General features: G+C 40.5%; 1 protein-coding gene across 1 annotated transcript; it reads left to right on the top strand.

Moving 5' to 3' along the window:
- The first annotated feature begins 426 nt into the window (after window positions 1–426).
- On the top strand, window positions 427–18,506 carry LOC146467901 (protein-glutamine gamma-glutamyltransferase K-like). The gene is made up of 15 exons (XM_085125336.1): window positions 427–576; window positions 2,841–2,885; window positions 4,031–4,158; window positions 5,301–5,483; window positions 6,376–6,636; window positions 8,208–8,326; window positions 9,492–9,599; window positions 10,330–10,510; window positions 11,974–12,109; window positions 12,708–12,811; window positions 13,452–13,697; window positions 14,781–15,065; window positions 16,102–16,262; window positions 16,808–16,950; window positions 18,157–18,506. Exons 1-15 carry the CDS (start codon window positions 491–493, stop codon window positions 18,296–18,298), a joined length of 2,328 nt encoding a protein of 775 aa, XP_084981462.1. The 5' UTR covers window positions 427–490; the 3' UTR covers window positions 18,299–18,506.
- Window positions 18,507–19,880: the final 1,374 nt, after the last annotated feature.

A 19,880-nucleotide genomic window follows, 5' to 3' on the forward strand; every position in this document is an offset into this window, starting at 1 on the left:
TGCTGCTCCTCATCCAACCTTAAAGTAACACAACAGCAAGCCCCTAATAAGCGGACCTCAGGAGGATCCAGAAGCCTTTTATTTATGTATCTAACCTTTTTGTTTTCGTCCTTTTTACCGTCGTCAGGATGTGTCTTGTCGTCTAAAATTTATTATATTTGCTGTAGTTACTCCTTTCATGTGGGTTTGAAAATGCAACCACACCTATAGCTACGTACTTTATTAATTAGTATTTAACATATATGTTTATGTTGATGCGCCAAACAAGGTGCGTGACCACTTTAACCAAGTGTTAAACTATCCAATTAGAATTTGAGGGGCAGCAAAGGAAAGCTACTGGATATGCAATGACACCGAGGTTTGCTAATTTGATTCATGCATCCATGCGTGACAGAGCGTCGCTTGTTTGTATTCTGGTACCTGTACAATATCTTCTGACCTTTTCAGAACGAGGCACTTGGATCGCTGATCATAACCTACCGAGACAAAAATGCCGCGACGAAGTAGCCGAACATCTGGAGGAGCTTCCTCGTCGACTCCACGAGGAGCTGCAAGATCTCCTGTGAGCAGCCCTGAGTAAGTTTTCTATATCTCGGATAAAGTCTTGTCGCCGATATGTTAATTACTTTGAAAGCACAAGTAATCACAGGCGAGCTGATATTTGTTTACGATATTTTTGATTTCCTTTGGGATTAAGCTAGAAAAACACAACTGCACCGGATTGTGAGCGACTGTCTTCATGGTATTTTAAGATATTTTGAACTTCAGTTGGATTTTACAATGTCGTGAGAAGGAGTTCGCTGCGTGCTCCTTAATTCTAATCATGCAAACATGTAAACCAATATTTTTCGCATAGATATGAACACGAACGGTTGGGTCATTTCTACACCGATCTTGGAAGCAAAGATTGTAAACATCTTCGATCGCTTAGTAGTGCAACATGATACAGGGCTTAGCCTTCGTAGTAACAAGTCTAAATATTCATCATAATTGAGTGTAGATCAGTAAGTTTCAAGTAAGTTTATTCAGTTACCATTCAAGCCTGACAACTCAGTCGATTGAATTCGAAGTCACGTTTGACCAGTCACGGCGACTTGGTCGGTTCAGTTAGTTTCTATTATGGTCGTTGATCGAAAATGATTATGTCAGCCTCTAACTCCGCAGGCATTCGACAACTTTCCGTACTTGTCAGATAGAAATAAACTACTTAAATGAACACTCGAGAGCACCTTGGCTTCACGCCATTGATTCGAATATACGGTTTTTAATTGCATATCTGTCGATGTTTGGAACCGCCCAACCTCGTGGGCTAATTCCATGGTAAATTATACGTAGCATCCAGGCCTGCTTAGCATCAGAGATAATTAACCCTGCAGCGTCTGTTTTAAAAGTAAACCCATGAATTTTTCCACTGAGCCCGAGCCCTAGTACGGAAATGGGAGACCACATGAGACAAATAAAAAATCTTCGAAACTCGATCAACCGTTGCTCTACCGACTGCGGGGCTTCGAGGCCAGACGGGAGCAAGTCCTGGGTGATTATGGTGGTAATTGCGGCAATGTAGATGGGAAGGGTACACTACAGTGAATGTTCTACCTCCGCCATTAAAGTCACAAATGACCGTTTCGGATTTCACAAAACCAGGCCTTCATATATCCTAACCGTTAGGGCCCCGGTTGTTCAAAAGGTGGATTGCTCTATCCGCCAGATAAATCGATGCCCAATGGACAAGCGTTAAAAAACTGAAACCAATTGTGCTATCCACTGGATAGCGGTTAGGTGCATTGCGGTATCCACCTCTCGGACAACTAGGGCCAGAAGGGCGGTCGAAGGAATAATAAAAACGAGTTTGTGAATCGAGCGATATTCGGAATATTCTATGCAATTCCTTGCAATTCCAATATGGAAGCCGAGTTCCTTTCACAAAGACCGCGAGCCGGAAGGAACAGTGGCTCTAAACTACGAAAAGCGAGTCAAATTGTGGCCTGGAACCGAGCAATCCTCGGAAACCGTTCCGAGCTATTCCGACGAGTTTCCCGAACTTTTCAATTTCCCCAGACCCAATCTCGTTCCCAGAGTTCTCACGCTGTTATAAGTTACGTCATCGGTTGGCCGACCGCTGACCTAAGAGCTTAAAAACTCTGAGTACGAGATCGTCGACCCTGGCCTCTGACGGCGTGTAAATTAACTCAAATTAGCCGTCGTTACTAAGTTGAGTGAAGACAACGAACAAATGATTTGTGGTGAGAGAAGTAGATAAGGAGGTAATCCCCTCTTGATGCCAGTAGACTGGAAGTTACTGGAGATACGCGATGATATAGGACATCATGCACATAGACCAGACTGGAAAGTGACTGGCCCTCCCTAGCCTCAAAGACATTTACTTTCCATATGCCAGGGTGTATGCATTCAATTTTCCCAAATCTAATTTTAAAATTATGGTTGGGAATAAAAGGAAATAATAGAGTGTCGAAAGTAAATGCGAATTTACTTTGGTTTTCAGTTGCTTTACTACGCTCTGTGATTGGTTAAGAAAACTCGTAAACTCTCTTAACCAATGCGAAACAAAACCAGAAACAGTCTTACCTTACTAGCACGCGATTTCCCGCGCTGGACGCCAGTTACATGTATTTTGCTGAATCCTGATTGGTTTGTTACACTGTTTGCGTCTGTTGTGATAGGCCAGAGTAATTTCTTTGGTTTGGTTTAGCACTTTTACGAGTGAGAGCAAAACCTACATAACCAGGAGTCCCCATAATTCTTTTCTTTGACGCCTCTTCCTTCAATAAGTCCGTGTATTGTTACGTTGACTCGTTTCTGCTTTGTTACTTTTCTAACAGTCCCAAGCGACGAAGGACTGGGGGAGACCAACATCAAGATGTGCCGTAAGTGTTTTTCATTTTACCAGCCTGTAAGCCGTGGCTACACGTGCCGTGGTTAGTGGGCAAAGTGGTATGGACAAATAGACTTTGGGGCTGTTTACATGAAGGGAGGAAGATCCTAGAAGACGAAACAACTTTTCGTTTGGTCTACTTGCAGAAATTTCGGTGGTTACCAAGTGGAGAAAGAAAAGAAGAAAACTTGTCGGCTTTTAGTTGCTAAACACCCAGCCGCCGCCATGTTTGTTCTTTTTTGTCCCTACTACTAGGATCTTCCGAGCAAAGGTAGTTTACGCGCGCGGTGCTAGGCTCTTCCTATCTCTCAGCTAGGAAGACCTTATCGCTAGGGTTAGGAACATCTTTTATATGTTAACTGAATGCAGAAAACATATGGCACTAGGCTGATCCGCCTTCTAGGATCGCCCTCCCTCCATGTAAACATGTGTAAACAGCCCCTTTGTCTCTATTGTCGCCATCATTTCTCTGTTAAGGGGGGATTTCACCTAAACGCCATTTTTCCGCCACTTGACATGGCTTTAATGAAAATATCTAGTTCACGTTTCAAGCAATCCAAAAACCCTATTATCATCCCGTGAATCTGTGTTGTGGGGTGTTTTGTGAATTTTGGGGTAATTTTTGGGTATATTTGAGAGGAGTAGTTTTTCCAAAAGGATTGGTAAAATTAAGAGAAATAAGAAATATTGAAGATTTAGTGAAGTTTTAAAATTATAATTTGTAGTTAATAATTAATAGACGGACACCAAGTTAGCCCACTAGCAACCTGGGGTGCTCTTGCCCGTGTAGATGGCAAAGGCAAAGGGAAAAAATATATTTTTTGCCCATGAAGAATATATAGTAACAGACAAGAAGCCACAATTCTTTTCACATGCCATTACGACAATACAATTCTCGCCTGCGAACTTCTCAGGCGTTGCCATGCTACTATTTTTTACCTCATTATGTTTTTGAAAGTTTGATGTATGAAAGCAAGAATTCCTCACTGCCCCCTGATATGTTTGCATGTGTTCCGAGTTAGCCTAGGATGGACGTGTTGAGTAGATCTCTTAATCTGTGACACAATACAGTTTATGTTATCGTTTGCTTCACATTTATCACCGATTTCTAAGTAATTTTTTTTTTGTTCAATTCAGAGCTGACTCAAGAAGTCTTGCAAAATCCAAGATGGGCGAAGGCTTGGAAGGAAGAACAAACGTGTTAACTGACGCAAAGTTCAGAGCCCTGAACAAAGCTCTGAAACTCGACAAGAAGAAACCTCAAGGTATGAAAGAAAATTTACAAAACGTATTCCAGTTTCGTTAATTCTTTTCATCACTACGTTCGTGAACCAGAAAGTTAACAGATTGAATCTATCAGAATCTGAAAAAGAAAGCATGGCCGCCCGTTTAATGCATTCGTTTTTCTAAATTTTCATACCTGCTTTCGCGGATCCCAATTCACGAAAGATTGCTGTTCCGTTTTTTTGCACTCGACTGGCCAAATTCAAGAGGACGCGAGAGTAGCACAATTTTTGGAAACAACCAGACATCTAATCATTTTGCTCATCAAGCCCAACAGCATATTCAGTTTTCTATCAGCTATTGCTAAACAAAATCAAGTAATTGCATCTGGCGAATCAACCAATCAGACGCGATTGAAAGGCAAAATCATGCAAATTTATAGACTTAGAGACTACGCAGAGGCCTCAGAAAGCCACAGAGCCTGCGCGCGAGATTGCTAAGTCATGTTTCAGAGTTTAACTGGTAAATCCGGTGGGACAGTGCGTTTTCTTTATTATTCATTTATTTATTAATTCAGGCAATAACAATTTTATAAAAAAACATTAAATAAATCAAGTAGATAGAACTGAGGAAAGGGAAGGTGGTTTTCACCTGGGCGGGCCCCCACCTGGGCGTGAGTCGTAAAACAGAACCAACGTGATCATTTTGTCCAATACCAATCAAGGCTTGAGAGCAGTTTTCAGTTGAGTGTCGAAAGTAATTTCGTGTTTGCTTTGGTTTTGCATTACTACGTTCTGTGATTGGTTAACAAAACTCGCGCCACTTTCTCAACCAATGGGAACCCAAACCAAAACCAATCGTGTTTTAGCCGCACAGGTTTTCCCGCGCTTGGCGCCGGTTACATGTATTTGCTTCGAATTCTGATTGGCTTGTTGTGTTGTTTACATCTGTTGCGATTGGCTAGAGAAAATGAAGCAATCTGAACTAAAAGCATATGCATTTGACCAGCGCAAGTGTGGGAAACAACATGCGTAACAGGCGCTGCCGGCGTCAATCGCGGGAAAACCAACATGCGAGCAAGTAACATTTAGCTTCGGTTTTACTTTAATTGGTTGAGGAAGAGAGGAAACTTTCCTTAACATTAAACACAGAACATGCGTATAGTATTGTTTTCTGGTTTCAGCATCCCAGTTGAAGCCAGAGGCAGTGGATTTCCACTCAGAACAGAACCGGAAGGCTCACAAGACAGACGACTACGAGGCTGAAAACCTAATTATCAGAAGAGGGAAGGAATTTGACGTCACTGTGACATTTAATAGAGAATACAAAGCCGAAATTGATACAATAATACTCCAGTTTGTTACAGGTTTGTTGTTAATGGAGAGATTTGGGGTCGCGTCTACGGCAAACGGCAACAGAGATATTTGCGTTTAGATTTCCTCAAAAGAATGGGCCATTTTACAGTTGTGTGTTTAGCAACCTGGCCTTGGATTGGAAGCGAGGCTGGGGGTGACCTTGTTTTGATACAGACCACTGCTTTTCATATGTAAATGCAAACTAGTTAGCATGAGAACAGCATGATCTACATATGAAAAGCAGTGAGGTTTGTATCAATACAAGGTCACCCCCAGCCTCGCTTCCAATTCAACGCCAGGTCACTAAGCACACAACTGTAAAATGGCCTATTAGCAAATAGAGGAGAATAGCAAAAAATAATTCTGTCCTTTGATGCTGTCGCAAAACTACTCAACTTCACTTAGAAGCGGAAAACAGTGAGCGGTAAACCGTTGGATTATCATGGTCATCTTTTCCCGTTTGCCGTTTGACTTAAACGTGACCTTAAATCCCTCTATAATGTTTTCGTCAGGTAAAGGTTATGTCGCAGTTAATTCATGATAGATCGGTGGAAGAGTTGACTTCCGTTCAACTTGCGATTCTCGTATCACGTTAAGTATCCGGTATTTTCCTAAAATAGTAAACGTTTGAGGCTATAATTTTCCTGCGCCCTGAAATAAGAAGTTTGAATGTGCTCAGTTTTTTGGTGAAAGCGATGCATGAGAAAGCAAACCCTCTCTCTTTATTTGCGTCTTACGTTTGCGTGCTCTTATCTCAATTTTGTTGTTGTATGCTCGAGTCAGTGAGGTTAGATCCTCGTCCAGTTTCGTCGGCTCTCGTCGCTTGACCCGAAATTATCACGAGAGGAAGTTGTTTTTGACTTGGTAAATGGCAGGCAGAAAGCGTTATGCTTTTTTTCCCAGGCAGCCGACCTCAGCAGAGCAAGGGCTCTATTGTTCGAGTAGTCTTACGCGATGTCCTCCTACCCACCCAGTGGGGAATGAAGATTAAACAAATCAGCGGCAAGAGCATGCGCCTTACAGTCATGCCTTCAGCCAAGGCTATCATCGGCCAATATGAGGTGTTTGTGGAAACGAAAATGGAGGATGCCGCGGGAAAGAAATTAGTATCTAGATACAAAGATGACGACAAGATCGTTATCCTGTTTAACGCTTGGTGTAAAGGTTAGTAAAATTTGGTACACTGAGGCGTATGTGTGACTTGATAGAATATGTTCTTTGAAATATTGTTATGGCATTAGAAGGATTATCATTTTATAACGTAAATCAGGCTACTAGTACAGTACAGTGCCATAACGACAAGGCTACGCTTCCACAAGGAAGCGCTTCCTCAAGACCGCACAGTGATACTTCGTTATATTTGCTAGTTATAAATTTTTCATCGCTAAGCCGCCCGAATAAAGTCCACTGTTACACGAGGCAATTTGCAATTTTTTCTGCATCTTGAAATGCAATGCCGGACCAAAGCATTGTGTCGCAAATTACAGAAAACACTTTATACACTGCAACATATCTTGTAACGTTGCGAAAACTAAAAGACTAACCTAGTTTTCTTGCAGTGCACAACGCAATGTGTATCTAGACAAGTTACGAAAAGGTGGTGTTACAAGCGCAATTTCACCCGGAACTCACCTCGTAACGGTGTTGCATTGCAAGTTGCGGGAAGAATTAGCTCGCGTAACAGCACCATAAGAAATACGAAAAACGTCACTGATGACGTCAGGCAAATTTTGTAAATTATGCTAGGCAGACAACAACGCTCGCTCAGCACAAAACGACTGCGTCTCACTGACCGCTTTTGTTCATTCATTGAGTGCTTTAATGTTTATTCATAGAGTGGTAACTACGGTGACACTTCCACACTGCCATTTTTTTTTAATTTAATAGTGTTTTTATTATTGTTTCACACTTAAATATTAATACAACAATTACAAATTACTTAACCCTACTCCAAAGAACTGACTAACAAACTAACTACAGTGTTACAACAATTGTAATATTAATTACAACTCAATAATACAACTAAAGATGACTGCAGTATTACATTAGCAGTACGTTAACTTTAAATCAAATATCACTAGTCTACGCTACTTTGAACATAAACATAAGGCAAAATCTAATGTGAATCAAATCATACCAGAAAAGGGGGAGATATATGCAGGACAACCATTACTGCGAGCTAACATATGGTAAAAGCTTCGCCAATTTCTTGAAATGTTTTTTTAAGGACGGTGCCTACTAATATCGAAGTATTTTTGTGCGGTTTATGACTATGCGTGAAAAGCAGATCTTAGGAAGGCCTATTGGAATCCAAAACGAAAATTGGGGGTAGCCACGCATTTTTCAGAGGTAATTAAGCAATAATATCTCTAAAAAGCGCCAAAATATGAAGCAATGTATGGGATTTTTTTCCTAAATTAAGGCTTAATTATCTCTGAAAAATGCATGGTTACTCCCAATTTTCTTTCGAGATACCAAAAGCGTTTGCTAAGTTCTGCTTTCTCCGCATAGTTTTAAACCGCGCAAGAATATCCCTGTATTAGCAGGCACCACCCATAGGAAACCCGAGTACCTCGAGATGCGCAGAACGTATGCGTAATAACAATAGTAGGCACCGTCCTTAATTGATGTTGTTCCACTTTCACATTGCCATGCCAATTAGCAATTCACAGTTTACAGTTCACGCGTGTTCTAGTTATTTACTTCTCTGCTCTTTGTGTATGTTTTATTGGCAGACGATCAGGTGTACATGGAGAATGAAGTGGAACGCAATGAGTACGTGTTAGCTGACTTTGGTTACATCTGGGTGGGTAGCGCCAGAAGGAATCGAGGAATACCCTGGACGTTTGGTCAGGTAAACAACACGTTTGTTCCGTTATAATACCAAAAAGTAATCAATGTCCTTATCAGTTTAACATACGCATGGAAAGCTCTTCAAAAAATGCGCTCTACTTACTGTTACTCGATATACACGCAATGCAGTGTTTCAATATAAGTGAAAAAAAAAAAGGCACCTAAATTAACTAAAGATTCTTGGAGTAATGTGGGACTCAACGTTTCCGAAGTAGAATGATAACGTATTTTTAAGGGTGTTCACTTAGGTTGTGTCTAATGATTTTGCGCGCAAATGACATTTCATTGAGTGTGTTCAAACCACAACAAGGAACTGAAGGCGGGACATTTAAGGAAACGTTTGTAAAAAGGCTACAAAGAAAAGAGAAAACCATCTTTAGAGTTTTTCGAGATTTCACAACGTTTTATGTATATATTCTGACTTTCCATTATCATGGAGTTGGTTTAATTGCCCGACCAATCACGGCTACTTCCTTTGTTTTACCGCGTGACTCTTGAGCTTGCTTACTTCGAATTAGAGATACCAATGTTTATTAATCAACACATTGTAACACTACTCAAATATGGTCATGGTGCACTGAATATTCGAAGTCCGTAGTCAACAGATGACATGTAACTTCGTGTGTCAGGGAAGAAGATGGCAAATTAAAGAGGGTCTCCAGCTTTTCTGCAATGAAGCTGTGTTTTGTTATCAATGTGTTGAATAATAAAACAATTATCCTGCGACATATCGCCTGATTTTAGCCCACTCGGCCTACGGCCTCGTCGGATAAAAGTAAGGCGATATTCCGCGCGATTTCGCAGGAAATCTAGAACGTGTAGTATATGTAGCATGTGTAGTATCGGTAGTGTACAAGTGTAGTATGTGTAGTATCTACACGTGCTACATATACTACAGACACTAAACACACTACAGATCTAAACATACTACAGATACTTTACCTACTATTTGTACTACGAATGCAAATTTGTGTCAAATTTAGAGTCCTAAATTTGCTACAGATTTGCTCCAGTTGCAAAGTTGAGTACATCTTTTTCCTTGTCAAGTGACGTGCAGGTGACAAATGTTAAATATTCCCTGTAAATGCCGTACATTTAGAGCTTTACTTGACAGATCGCTACACAGTAAATTGTATCTTTATTTTTTTTCTCCTTTTGTTCGTTAGTTCGAAGATATCGCTTTGGACTGTGCACTGTGGCTTCTCACCAAGGCAGAACTCTCCACATTTGCGAGGTCCAGTCCAATCCATATTATACGCACCATATCAGCCATGGTAAGCACTCGGCCGTGAGTAAAGAGCAAATTTGTCGATCTGTGCCAATTCTCATCTTTTGGAGCCAAACTCGGAGTAAAATCAAGCTTACCTCATTGGTGATTTTTGGAATAATACAACATAAAACTAATCAATTCGTTAAACGCAAAAGTTATGCACTTTTTAGACATTACTTTATTCCACAAAAAAACACACGGCATGCAATAAACTTTCACCTCTCATCATCTAAACCTTTGAAAATTATTTGGCTTAAAAAGGGGATTTTTTAAAGGTTAAAATCTTTAAAATTAACTACGGTTCGATGAATAGGGTGGTCAAACTATTCGAAACGGGGTTAATTCCTACGTCGGGGGGGAGGGGGAGGGAAGAGAAAGGAATGTTTTGCTTTTATCAACTGAGTTGATAAAGTAATTGGGCCAACGTAAAGAGGTTCGAGTGCTGACGCGGGGCGCTAGTGAGTCCTTCATCAGAGCGAAAAGTAGTTCATTTTAAAGGTTTTAACTTTGGAATTTATAGTATGTTTTTGCGGTGCCACCACTGGGTCTGTGTTCGCGAAACGACGTCTGTTTACGTCTTTTTTCTAACGTTCTTGTGTGTCACCATTTTCCGGCTCAAAGATTCATAATAGTTCAGTCACTTCTCAATCGACGATTCATGACAGAAACAAATGACTTTACAGTTCCTCTAGTGTAGCACAGGTTGTAATCACTTCGTTCTTTTCGTGTAAAAGGCCAACTACAACGACAGTGATGGGGGAATTTTATTTGGCCGATGGACCGAGACTTACCCTAAGAACTCCACCGCACCCACCGCCTGGACGGGGAGCACGGCTATACTGGAGAAGTTCTGGAAAAAGAAGTACATGGTGAGATACGGACAGTGCTGGGTCTTCTCTGGATTGGTCACAACGTGTAAGTGAAAGCACAGGTAGCCCAGGTTCACAACATGTTCTCCTCCAAGGCAAATTATGAGTTAACTCACGACAAAATCCCATACATTCCAATTCTTATATATTTCCCCTTCGATATGTTGTTAGCCTGAGTTTCCTGTGGTGAAAAGATGGTACATCGCCATTTGCGTTTATAAGGTTGCGTTCGAATGACCTTATTCCGGAATAAGAATATAATATGCGGAATAGCTGTTAAATTTCTCTTTTTAAGAAATTTGGGAGGACAGTTCTACAAACCATCGCTGACACATGAGTATTTAAGAGCCGTCTCGTACTCTAGTAACTCTAAAAACCTTTCATGAGGGATTTCTTGTCATCTTTCTATGTATTCCTATTCCAGAGTAGGGTCAATCGAACGCTCCCTAAGTTGTAAGTTGCATTTCAGTCGGATGGAATTTTCAGACAAGGAACAAATCTGCCCTCTCTTCGAATTTTAGGCCTTTCACTTCTCATAGTAAAAATGTCATAAGATGTTTTGGTGTGTGGTATTCTAGACCTTGGGAGATCTGAGTACGAGATTAGGAGTGTGCAAGAGAGGATTTGGTATGTGATATCGCTGTATTATTTTTAACGAGAATTGCGCACTGGGCGAGTCAAAATACAAACAGCGTGTAACAAAGTACAGCAATACTGCAAACTAAAGCATGTAACAAGAGATTTATCATCCAATTTAATCTTCTGAAACTTTTTTATTGGTAACAAACAAAACTGTAAGAAAACCTGAAACACGGTTTAGCAACTGCATGCATGGCGGTGCGCGTTAGCAAAGCAGTTGTTACCTTAAAAATAACGACCAAATCGGTTTTCTACTCTAAAAATAACTACCCGTAAGAAAATTGCAGTATATTCGTACTCGTATTCCCCACCCCCTACCCCTCCGTCTCTATCCCTGTGGGTTCAGTACGAACGTTAAGCTTATTTGCTTACTGCGTAGCCTGCGTAGCCTGCGTAGCAGGCGTAATCGGGGAGGCCTGGGAAGAGAGGGAGCGAGAAAACTGAGGAAAAAAAAGGGGGGGGGGGGGGACTCCCCTGCTACGAAGACTACTTACTGTGATTTTTGCCTTTTTCTCTGGGGTTCAACATGCCAAAGATGTGACGTAAGGGAACTGGTGATAACAAGTTTGTTTGCAGAGGGCCCACCTTGTCTGGGGTAGAATGGTTATCGAAGATACCACCTATCTCATGAACATTACCGACAAAATTTTATAGGCATTAACATTTGAGTTGACACAGAAATATTCAACTAGCAAGAGTCAGCATTGCTAGATAAACGTGCAGGCAGAGACCACCATCCATGATTTTGTGGTTTGGTGGATCCTGCTCGAGTATAGTACTTTTGACCACTTACCTAAAAGAATGCACCTTACACCAGGTGGTGATTGATGGTCAATATTTAACGTTAACCATTTTCCTTTTATGTGACAGTGTTGAGAGCGTTAGGAATACCTACTCGTAGCGTGACAAACTTCGAGTCAGCTCACGATACAGATGGCAGTATGACCATCGACTTTCATTTTGACGAGGAGGGAAATCCGCTTGGTGATCTCAACGATTCTATTTGGTAAGGAAATGGCTGGTTTGCCCTGTAAACACCAAAAGCCCAGCAACAGGTGGAAAACTACGTGCAACGTTTGAATCTCAACTGACTCTGTCCACTACAGAGCTCCCTCAATAAACCCAACGTTAAAGGAGCAGTGTAACATATATTTAGTGTCACTATTAATAACCAAAAAAGGCGTTGTAAGAGCAATTTCATGCATGTTACACAACAAATTCTTTGCGAAATGTTTGAGCAGTTTTCACCAAAATACAGCAAAATCGCCGTGGAAAGTTCCGAATATTAGATGCAAAGACATCGTACAGAGGCTTATTTTTGGAAGGAATTTTCTGCTTCAAGCTTAGTTGGATTTATAATGATAAATAGCTTAAAATATTTAGTCACTAGCAATAGTACGTGCATCACTGGAGTGGTAAGACGCGGTAGCTTCACGGCGTGTAGTTATGAAATGAAACATAAAGTCGTGTAGTCGTAGCGCGTTGAAAATCCTTGCAGCGAGTAACACGCCTCAAACCTGATATTCAAATTGAGGACCTCACCGAATCCTGAGAGTTGCTCCGCTTCAATTGTTACAACTTTAGTACTCACGTATTATTTTCAGGAACTTTCACGTGTGGAACGAATCATGGTTCAAACGTCCTGATTTACCAGATGGTCACGATGGATGGCAGGCACACGATGCCACTCCACAAGAGACCAGTGACGGTTTGTATATTTTGTATGTGAAGTTGTAAGGGAGTTGTAATATGAAACCCATCTTCAGCGTATGTCAGTGTCTGAATGTTATTTATCATACCTACGTCCGGTCGTTTCCCAGAGACCGCGTAACAATATTTACAATATAGATTAACCTGTAACATAAAATCAATGGGTGCAGGCATAATATAAAAACAGATAACATACTTGAGAATAAATAAATTCATTAATAAATAAATAGATAAACGAGTACACTGTGTGTGTGTTTGTGCTTGATTGCCCTGAAGAAGACACCTTTATTAAACGGTAACCCAATTATAGGATCAATAGGAGCCCCATAAAGAACAATATATTTCTCATCGATCTGACATTGAACTTAGAATTAAAAATAAAGTCCCTGAACTTGATTGCGTGGTTTTGACATCACAGCAATGCTTCATGCACCGATTATTTTCTACCGAGTTACCTTTTCCCCAAATTTCAACGTTTCCAAAATTTTCTTTTTTTTTTTTTTTTGGAATTAAAAAAGGCCTCGTTTGACCTTAGCATTCAAATATATGTTGTCTTTTGAAGAAAATTGATTGTTTCCATTTTGTCTTCTGTTCCACCGTAATGTTCGTCTTCGTTTTTTTTTTACGCATCCATTCAGGAGTTTTTCGCTGCGGTCCAGCCTCTGTGACCGCAGTCAAGAATGGCGAGGTGTACCTGCCTTATGACACGGGCTTTGTGTTCGCTGAGGTGAATGGCGACCGCGTGTATTGGGATGTGGATGATGATGATGGTTCGATGCAGGCTGCCTATCTGGACACCTATAGTATTGGCAAGTCTATCAGCACCAAAGCACCTGGTTCATCATCGAGGCTTGACGTCACCAGCGAGTACAAGCATCCGGAAAGTAATTGAGCGCTTTACTTATAATTAGGGACTTTACGCAAACACGATGCCGACGGCAACGAAAACGTCAATAAAGAAAGGCTTAATGAGCTAAACAATACTGTGCACGTGCATTACAAATTTTGATACATTTCGTCGCCGTCTTCGGCCAAACAACAGCGTGAAATGCCCAAATTCAATGTTTTGTGGAGAACGCGAGAACATGAGAGTAAATTTTCATTTTCTGTGGTAACTTGAAGACCGTTCCCACCAGTTCTGTTACTGGATAGTTCGGCCACATTGAATAAGCGCAAAGTAGTACAAGTAACACGATCTTGTATTTTCAAGTGACGTTTTCGTTGGCGTTGCCGTCGTGGTTGCGTAAAGTCCCTATTGTGATCGTGTGAACGCATGTTCCCCAGCACTCCAGAGGCTCTGTTTGGACTTGTATATGGTTCGATACACAGCACACAACTCGCAGGGAAATCTGAGGATTTTCAGTATTCTTGTACTTTTCTGTAAAGTTAAACGGGAAATAATAAGATAATTACTATGAAGTTCTGTCTTTGATATTATTGGTCCTCGATTAAAATTATACTTACATTTCTGTCTATCCTTTCCCGTTGTGTTCATGAACTTGTTGTTTCTTGGTCTTCACTTGGTTTGGCCGATTGTTGTCTATCTGATTACTTGTGCTTATGAGCGTCTTTTTTGAAACCATGCGGGTTTTTACATCTAAAACGATTTTTCTTGTCTCTAGCTTGGGATCGATTGCCAGTCCTAATCCGGCCTAGGGTGCAAAATAGGCTTAGAGTAGCCTTGGGCGAGTGACGTTTTCCCAACTGTTTTAACAGAAGTGAGAAACAAACATAGCTTTTCCTCATTTCCTGATATTGCGCGTTTTCACCATTCCCCGTCTGATTTGATGGAACTCCTTCTTCTTCACTTTGCTTTTTGCCTTCATGTGACACACTTTCTTAATTGTGATCACAAACGCTTATGCTTGTTTTCCCTTATTTTAATTCTTGTGTTCAGTAAAGGAAAGCTGTAGAGTGCTGCCCTCACTGGCGATTTCTTTTGGATTTTCTTGCCTTGTTTTCAACAGGATCTCAAAAAGAAAGGGAAGCTGTCGAATTCGCTTACAAGTTTAGCACCAGAAAAGAGTATGACATCTACAAGGCTGACAGAGAAGACGTCCACTTCAGCCTGGAAGTGGTGGATGACATTGCCATGGGCGACAGTTTTGACGTCAAAGTTGTGGCACAGAACAGGTCTACCGATGACAGAACTGTGAAGGTGAACATTAGTTCAATCATGGCCTTCTACACAGGAATCCAAGCCAAGCCACTGAAGGGAAAGAAGGAAACATTACACCTTGGTGATGGAGAAGGTAATCAGTAATCTCTCATTGTCTAAAGCAGTTTCAATTAAGTGTCTTTTCTACGTTCTATGATTGGTTAGCAAAACCAGCAGCGCCAATTTCTCAACCAGTGAGAAGCAAAACCAAAACTGATTCGTGACTTGCTCGTACTCGATATCCTGCGCCTTAATCCGTGGTTACATGCTTCTGAATAGTTCATTGCGCTGTTTACATGTGTTTAATTACGTCTTACGACACTCCATTGAAAACCGCTCTAATTGACGCATTAATAATAACCCGACCTTACGATAGCAGTGATGAATAATAGCAATGAATAATGTTACATATGAGTACTTATTAATAAGAATACTTAACTGAACTTATTTAAACAAACTTTTCGAGATCTTGAGAAAGAAATGCCTTATGGTAACTGAAGACTGCATGAAGACTTCCCATTTGGCATGAGAGGGTAATCACAGGGGCTCCATCATGGCGCACGGACTCATGATCAAAGTCAGGCATTTCTAAGCTATCGTACACATTATACTTGTGCTAAAGCCTCTCGAAGTTTTCACCTCCGGCCTAATCAGACTAAGGAAGACCCCAGCCTCCTTGTAAATGATCGTTGCTTTGAGTAAAAAATAGTAATATCTACTTTTTAGAAATACTTTTCCTCAATTCTATTCCTCCTTAATTCAGTCCTATTAGAAATTATAATAATCCTTCTTATCAATTGATGTATGATTCGCCCGCCTGGATAAGCAACTGCAACCGGTAACTAAGGGGGCTTTTCTATTTGTCAAACAGTGGCTAGCCAGACCGGTGAGTTTCCAAACAGGGTGCACCAATTTGAGGCAGGGGTTGTTTGTTAGTCCTTCGACATATTCCTTCAAATTAGCGACTACAACTTTCAGAACGTGCTATTTAAAAACTGAAAAAACTACAGACCAGTCCATTAAAATGAATAAAGTTGTTGCTGTTGTCGTAGGTAGATAGAGTTTGATTAAGTACAGTTGGATTCTCCGGATTCACGCCTGATGCTGTCAATTTCCTTTTTTTTTTTCAGAGGAAAGCGTTGTTTTAAAGATCGCAGCAGCAGACTATATGGGCAAGATTGCCGGAGATGGAAACGTGAAACTGTACGTGAAATGTACAGTTGTAGAGACGCGGCAGTCGTACGCTACACAGGATGTGGTAGAGCTGCAGAAACCTAAACTTACTGTTACGGTAAGACGAAGGACGAGTCATAAGAAACGGGGCATAGATGAAGAGGAAGGAATCGGAATAACATCATCATCATCATGTCTTTATTTACCCTCGGATTTTTAAGAGTAGCTTATTCAGCTAATATCTCCGAGCATTTACCCACCCAACCATGAGAATACACACACGAAGACCAGACCACAACACCGGAAACTACGTCCCCTACTCTTTGCGAACAGTGAGTGGGTTCTTTAACGTCCCACGTGCACAGAGTTATTTACGAACAAGGGTCGTGAGACTGGGCCTACGGTTTATCGTCCTTATCCGAGAAAACTAGAAAGTCTAACTATTTGCAGATGTCATCACAAAGGCAGCTCTTTCTCCTCAGTTATTTAAAGACCCTAACATGGCATTTGTACACATATCGGGAAGCGGGATAATAGTTCGTAAAATTGCCTGATATATTGGGACAACAAAAGTTCATAGCCAAGGAATTTGGTACTAATAATAAACCTCAATAATTAATAATGATAATTTGCCAGAATTAACGGCGTTATCGTACTTCTTAGGCTTCTCCCAAAGCTGTAAAGAAAGGCGAAGCTGTGGAGGTGACAGCGTCCTTCAAGAATTTGCTGCCAGTAACCCTGAAGAACGGACAGTTCCATTTTGAAACCACAGGAATGTCGCCCAAGTCAGTGGTCGTTGAGTGCCCGTACGTATACACAAATCATTTGATTTCGTTACTAGCGAGATACTCTGTACGCCGAGGGTTTTTCAGCAGACCAGCAAATTATTGACGCAAAATTTAAGCATGACAATTACCCTTGGAAGTGACTTTTAGAACTAAATTGAACATCCCAGCTGTGTTTCTAAAAATATCATTTCACAACGCTGTATCTTTTGAGTTGATAACTGATTTCAATCTTTTTTTTCTTCAGTTTTGAGATCCTTGTGGTGGGCAGGGTTCCGCTATTAGATATTAGGCATAATACTACAAACAGAGTTTGGTGCCAACTTTATAACGTCATATTTTTCCGCCCAAATGCCATGAGAACTTAGAACAAAGGATTTTAGAGAACTACGAGTCCTATACTGTTACAAAGTTTTCAGGTTAATTACTTTAAAACTGAAAAAGGTCTCATTCCCATGTACCTTTTTCAGTCTTCTGTGTCAGTGGCCTTGTAACTCCGGAAAACTTTATCTGCCCCAAATGTCGCCGCAGTAATATTCACAGGCGTGCTCCCGTTAATTATTTTTTAATCTAAATCGTACGCTGGACTTACTGGATTTTATTTCGATGTGGGATGGGTAGAGCGATGGTTCCTGGTTCTTTACAATAATGATAATATAACAATGATAATGTTTATTTTCTTACATTTAACGGTTATCCTGCGAAATCAGGCGTAATATCGCATGATACGTAGCCGATTCTTGTGCACAGAAAAGCTGGAGACGATCTTAATTTTGCCATTTTTCTCCCCGACACACGAAATTACATACATCGCAGGATATCTGTTGACTATAGTTGAGACGACGAATAATCAGTGCACCATGGCCATATTTGGGCAATGTGCTTTACAAACATACAATTACAGTGTAATTGACTGCCTTACGATACAAAATAGCTTACTTAAATCTGAATCAGGTAGGCAGGTAAAATATTAATTTCTACGATTAATACATTGATAACTAATGAACTCTCAGTGAGCCCTGAAGCACCTTACAAATATGCTCTTTAATTACCTACAATAAAAAATGGCGTACCAGAAATCTAAAAAGTTAAAATCTTAAAATAATTTTTTTCTGGTGTTCTCGTTGCCGTCGCCATCGTCGTTGCATACTTAAGGTATCTCGGTATATTAAATCTTTCACCAGCTGATAAACTTAACCCATGTCTATATTTCCGTCTTTTTTTCAGAGGACCTATTGCTTCTAAGAAGGAAGCGAAGGCGACAGCTACCTTCACAGCAACCCGGGCTAGCAAGCGTGCCATTGTGGTCAGCTTCTTGTCTGATCAGTTGGCTGGAGTGCGTGGAGAGTGCATTGTGAACGCCAGTTAATTCATGAGGAGTAACGTTTGCACGCGAGAGAAAATTTCAATTTTTAGCTTGTTTTTTAAAAAAAATATTTATTTTTATTTTTATTTTCATTTTTTAAAGTATTTATAGACTAGCCTTTCCGTACACACGCTTTTGAACTCTCGCGCATTGACCTGTCTGCCTGAACCAGCTAAAAAACTTAAGCTAATAAAGCTAATTCGAAACACTACTGTTCATCCATTATTCTTTGTTTGTAACGTAGTACAGCGCTTGTTGTGTTCCCTTCTTCGGCTTCCTTAGAACATCAGCGTTCTCTCTTTCTATGTCCAACATCATTTGGATAAAACGCTTGCTTACACTAACTTAGAAACGTTGTTGTGGAAAATTGTTTCATCCAGTTTGCATTGGCTAAACTGTATGATGCATGTACGTCTGGAATAGAAGTACGATTTGCTTTCAAATCATATATTTAACACGCGTCTAAACTTGAAACCAATTAATCGTGATCGAAACAGTCTTTCAGCAGTACATTTGTTGATTAATCCAAACCCTTAGCTTGTAATGATAATATTCGGTCGTGTAATTCCTTGTTAAGGATACACTAATAAAGTTACGAAGCTTGTGCACAATGATTCCACTCAATCATGTAACACTTTATTAGGGCGCATCCTTTTTGGGCTATTCCGGAATATTGAGAAAGAGAGTCAAACCACGTTGTTGCGAACACCATTGGCACCAGAAAAAGTGTCCGTATTACGAAGAGTCAGTTTTGAGGAAAATGTATGGAGCGGGGCCAAGAACTAATATTATCGATTGAGATCGATTAGTAATGAAACTTTGGTGCTGCGTCGGTGGGGGAGTTGAAAAACTAATGTTTAGTTTGTCAACAGAGTTGACCTGACTATAATTTGTAAATAAATGTAAATATATGAAACATATATTTTGAACTGCGGATGAAAGATCAAATAGAAGAAAGATCCCCGCAGTTACTACGCAACTTAATCAGTTGCGAAAAGGAAGCCTGAAAAAATTAGGGTTGAACGGGATTCGAACCCATGACCTCTGTGATGCCGGTGCAGCGCTCTACCAACTGAGCTATCAAGGCAACTGGGAGCTGGTCATATTTTGAGTTCGCAATATACCCGTGAAGGATGAATAAATAAATGTAAATATATGAAACATATCTTTTGAACTGCGGTTGAAAGATCAAATAGAAGAAAGATCCTCGCAGTTCCTACGCAAACGGGGGGTGACAACTGTAACAAACGCTGTTTCAGCAATATTAGGTCTTAACCTTAGTCGTCCCGGAAATTTGGATCATCCTCCCAAATTTCTGGGAAACATCTCCTTTGATATCCCGATTTTTTCTGCAATGTCCCGGAATTATAGCGTGTTTCCCGGAAAAATTTCTAAGTGTTCCGATTCCCGGAAAAATCTCCAGATTCCCGGAACAATTTTGGCTTTGTCCCGAAACAGCGTTTGTTAGAGTTGTCACCCCCTGTAATGTAAAGCTTTAGGATGAAAATTAACAAATAAAGATTAAAAGCTCAATTATTTTGCTGGTTTTGTCTCATTTCGGTTTAGTTTTAAACTAAAGGGTCTT

This window comes from Pavona decussata, unplaced genomic scaffold (assembly GCF_977016875.1).
Source record: "Pavona decussata unplaced genomic scaffold, jaPavDecu1.1 SCAFFOLD_134, whole genome shotgun sequence".
Lineage (NCBI taxonomy): Eukaryota > Metazoa > Cnidaria > Anthozoa > Scleractinia > Agariciidae > Pavona > Pavona decussata.

Coding starts and splice junctions, on each gene's coding strand:
- LOC146467901 (XM_085125336.1), top strand. CDS start 491: ATGCCGCGACGAAGTAGCCGAACATCTGGAGGAGCTTCCTCGTCGACT. Junction 2,886..4,030: donor GACCAACATCAAGATGTGCC/GTAAGTGTTTTT, acceptor TGTTCAATTCAG/AGCTGACTCAAGAAGTCTTG. Junction 5,484..6,375: donor AATACTCCAGTTTGTTACAG/GTTTGTTGTTAA, acceptor TTTTTTTCCCAG/GCAGCCGACCTCAGCAGAGC.